The sequence below is a fragment of the Sinocyclocheilus anshuiensis genome, unplaced genomic scaffold (genome assembly GCF_001515605.1).
Source record: "Sinocyclocheilus anshuiensis isolate Anshui unplaced genomic scaffold, SAMN03320099.WGS_v1.1 scaffold1392, whole genome shotgun sequence".
Lineage (NCBI taxonomy): Eukaryota > Metazoa > Chordata > Actinopteri > Cypriniformes > Cyprinidae > Sinocyclocheilus > Sinocyclocheilus anshuiensis.
Genome location: NW_015542476.1, coordinates 671,256 through 674,912, shown reverse-complemented (window position 1 = coordinate 674,912; position 3,657 = coordinate 671,256). Strand labels below are relative to the sequence as shown.

The window sequence follows — 3,657 nt, the reverse complement described above, 5'->3', positions numbered from 1 at the left end:
CCCAAATGTTCAAGCAAAGAAAGAAGGCGTAACTTTTATTCTCGCTGTAGTATTGTTGCTGCCGCCATGTCCTGAAGGTGCTGTGTGTTTCGTTGTGAAAGCGAAACTACTTTGTTTGGACTTCCAAAACAGGACGATATCCGCTTCGTCATGCCTATAGCTGATCCATGCTGGTCGCTGAGGAAATTCATCAACTTCACGCTGTGGATCGCCGGATGTTTTTTTAACTTTAAACCGCATAAACATTTCATTACACCAAATACACAAAATAATGTTCTTTTTAGCAACATCATATGACCCCTTTAATGAACCAGTTCAAAAAACGATTCAGAGGTTATTTTATGGTGGAACTGGCTTTTGTCCACAATTTTGAGCACTGCACGACAAAATAGATCATGACGTGATCGAGGGTCTTGTTCTTATTTACATCTTAAATAAAATGTTTTTTAACCTTTCTATCAGCCAATGATTATTCTGAAAGAAAATGCCGAGAGCACAGATCAGTGGCTGAGAACGCATCTGATTGACAGATAAACCACGAGCTCTTATTCTATCAATGTGTTGTTGTTAAAGTTCTGGTTATTTTGTTTCGGTGTACACTTTGTTAATTTTGTGCAAAGCATACAGTTAAAGTAAACTTCAATGTCTTGTTCCATTCATGCAATAAACATGTCCACTGCTGAGCTGTTAGCTATGACTAATTTCATGCGCAATGCAGACAAAATTACAATTTACAATCAATCAGAGCTACAGAAATGCATCGTAATTTTTACAAATAAAGCTTCATATTATGAGAAGGCTACTGTCTACGACCTTTATATCCTGCAGTCATGGTGAAATTAGGTTCCTTCGATCTAAAAAACAAGAATCGAACACAACAGTGAGGAATCGATTCTTGGAATCGAATCCCATCGATTCCAGAACTGGGAATCGGAATCGGACTAGATTACAAAAATTTCGGAATCGAACAGCCCTAGCTCACACGTCACACGCGCTGTGTGTGAAGTAGGCTACAGACTGAACGGATTGTCAACATCCCACCGCTGTATGGCCAGATGAGACGCAAACTACGGTTTCTCGACTTGATAACCAGTCTCGCTAGTAAAGTTTTGATGGACATTTGAAACAAGATAAATGGTCTATGCTTAATTTCATGAAGTGTGCAATTAATCGCGATTAATCACAGAAAAAGGGTGTGATTACTCGGATTAAAAATTTGAATCTATTGACAGCCCTAATATATATATATTGTTTTTTTTTATTTTATTTTTTATTTTTTTGTGTTTCGCAGAAGAAGTGTTCCGCAAGTCATATAGGTTTAGGATAACATGACATCTCTTAAAATGCTAAACAATATATTTAAGTGTGAAGATGTGCTTACCTTCCACTCATAGTCCAACTGCTTCATAGCACGACAGACCTCACTCATGATATCATTCGGTCTGCTCTGGCTACGGATTCCCAGGTGCCACTTGGCCCGCCGGACACCGAGATGCTTGGACTTTTGGGGGTTAAGCTCATCCAGCGTGTGTCGAGGACGTGGCTGAGACTCAGCCACCAGGAACGGCACTCTCTCAGGGTGAATCTTTGCAGAGTGGTGTGCAGGCAGGTCATCTAGGAAGCTGTCCGGGGGGCTGGAGGCCAAATAGAAATCTTTGGCCTCACTCATAATGCGGCGGTTGTCTATGATCAAGTGATAGGCCACAGCAAGAGGATCCTGGTGATTGCGACTGCAAAGAAAGGGAGGACAAAAATAGGACAGATGAGAGTTTATAATTGTTTGGTAGCATTTATTTTGACTGCAGTGACCCTAAAAGAGCTTATATGCTAGTACGGCCCAGGTAGTAAAAAAAAAAAAAAAAAGATGAGTTACAAAATTAAATCGGTCTAATTAGCAGAGAGACTTCTTTTATATTAAAGTAAAATGAACGTTTTAACTGTAATATACCCAAATGTACCAGAACTGCGATACTGACAAAAATGATGTATTTTGGGGATTTTGCCAATAATGACAATGAGATATTATACAATGTTTTTTTTTATTTAAAGTACCATACCTACCATGAACTAACAATGAAGAGTTGTATTTTTATTAAATAGTGTTAACAAATATTAATACATAATATAACAAATGTATTGCTCAGTTTAGTTAGATGCATTATCTAATGGGTCCATCAACACCGCTGCAATTCCCCATTCCAACTGAAATTCATAATTTCCTCTGATATGAAAACTCCCTCCAGTGTGTAGACACCCTAAAGAGGCCCAGGAAAGAAAAAAAAAAAAAAAAAAAGATGAGTTACAAAATTAAATCGGTCTAATTAGCAGAGAGACTTCTTTTATATTAAAGTAAAATGAACGTTTTAACTGTAATATACCCAAATGTACCAGAACTGCGATACTGACAAAAATGATGTATTTTGGGGATTTTGCCAATAATGACAATGAGATATTATACAATGTTTTTTTTTATTTAAAGTACCATACCTACCATGAACTAACAATGAAGAGTTGTATTTTTATTAAATAGTGTTAACAAATATTAATACATAATATAACAAATGTATTGCTCAGTTTAGTTAGATGCATTATCTAATGGGTCCATCAACACCGCTGCAATTCCCCATTCCAACTGAAATTCATAATTTCCTCTGATATGAAAACTCCCTCCAGTGTGTAGACACCCTAAAGAAGCCTCAATAGCAAGTAGGCATGGGTCGGTATGAGATTTTGACGGTATGATAACCTTAAGCAAAAATATCACGGTATTGTTGTTACAGCTCTAAGATGTGTTAAATTTAAATGTCTGGGTAAAAAAAGAAAAAAACACTTTTTCCACTGAACACAAATTTTATTTTTGAGCAACATACAGAATATTTGGAACAGCAGTATTTGTTTATTTTTTCTTTGATTTGTTTCTGAAATGTTTGCTGAATTGTGGGCTGTCTTGCAGCTTTTGATGTGAAAAAGAAAAAAAGAAGAAAAATAAAGACTGACATCTTTATTTAACCTAAATCTGTAATTACAGTTATTTAATTTTAGTTATATAATATAGATATAATTTCATATAATTTATTTATATAATTTCATATACATAATTTGATTTCATACTAACCCAATTTGAAGCAAAAACAGAATGTCCTGACTAGCTTTGTGAAATTATACTGCATGCCTGAACGAAGCAAAGAGCAGGAGGTCTGAATTGAGACGCAGATTCACTCTCTGACAGCAGGAGGCGCTCATGGAACACCAGATACAGCATCACAGCAGGAGGCGCTCATGGAACACCAGATACAGCATTTCCTTGGTTACTGCTGTAAACAAAGCAGCACTGCGCTGGCAGATACGTTTCCTTGGTTACCACTGTAAACAAAGCAGCGCTGCGCTGAAACACTGCTTTAATGTGAATTATACAGAGACGAGATGAAAAGAAGATACTATCTAAACTTTTCTGAAGACAGTCAGTTCCCCTCAGAAACATTCATATAAATCCCCAAATCAATATTTAGGATTTTCTTCCAATATTTCGTGCATCATGAACAGTGGGTGATCTTCCTGCTACAGTATTTTTCTCTGCGTCCGTCTTCAGCGAGACACAGACAGGCCTCTGTTAACGGGCGTTTACAAACTTCATATTTTCACATAAATTACATTTTG

The 3,657-nt window shown here is 36.8% G+C and overlaps 1 protein-coding gene across 1 annotated transcript in view; it reads right to left on the bottom strand.

Annotated features, from left to right (window-relative positions):
- Positions 1–3,657, bottom strand: part of LOC107693840 (5'-AMP-activated protein kinase catalytic subunit alpha-1-like) — a 48,028-nt gene that overhangs the window by 27,505 nt on the left and 16,866 nt on the right. Inside the window, exon 8 of the mRNA XM_016493370.1 lies at positions 1,382–1,730. Coding sequence (XP_016348856.1) covers positions 1,382–1,730 — 349 coding nt within the window. The remainder of the gene's footprint in view (positions 1–1,381; positions 1,731–3,657) is intronic.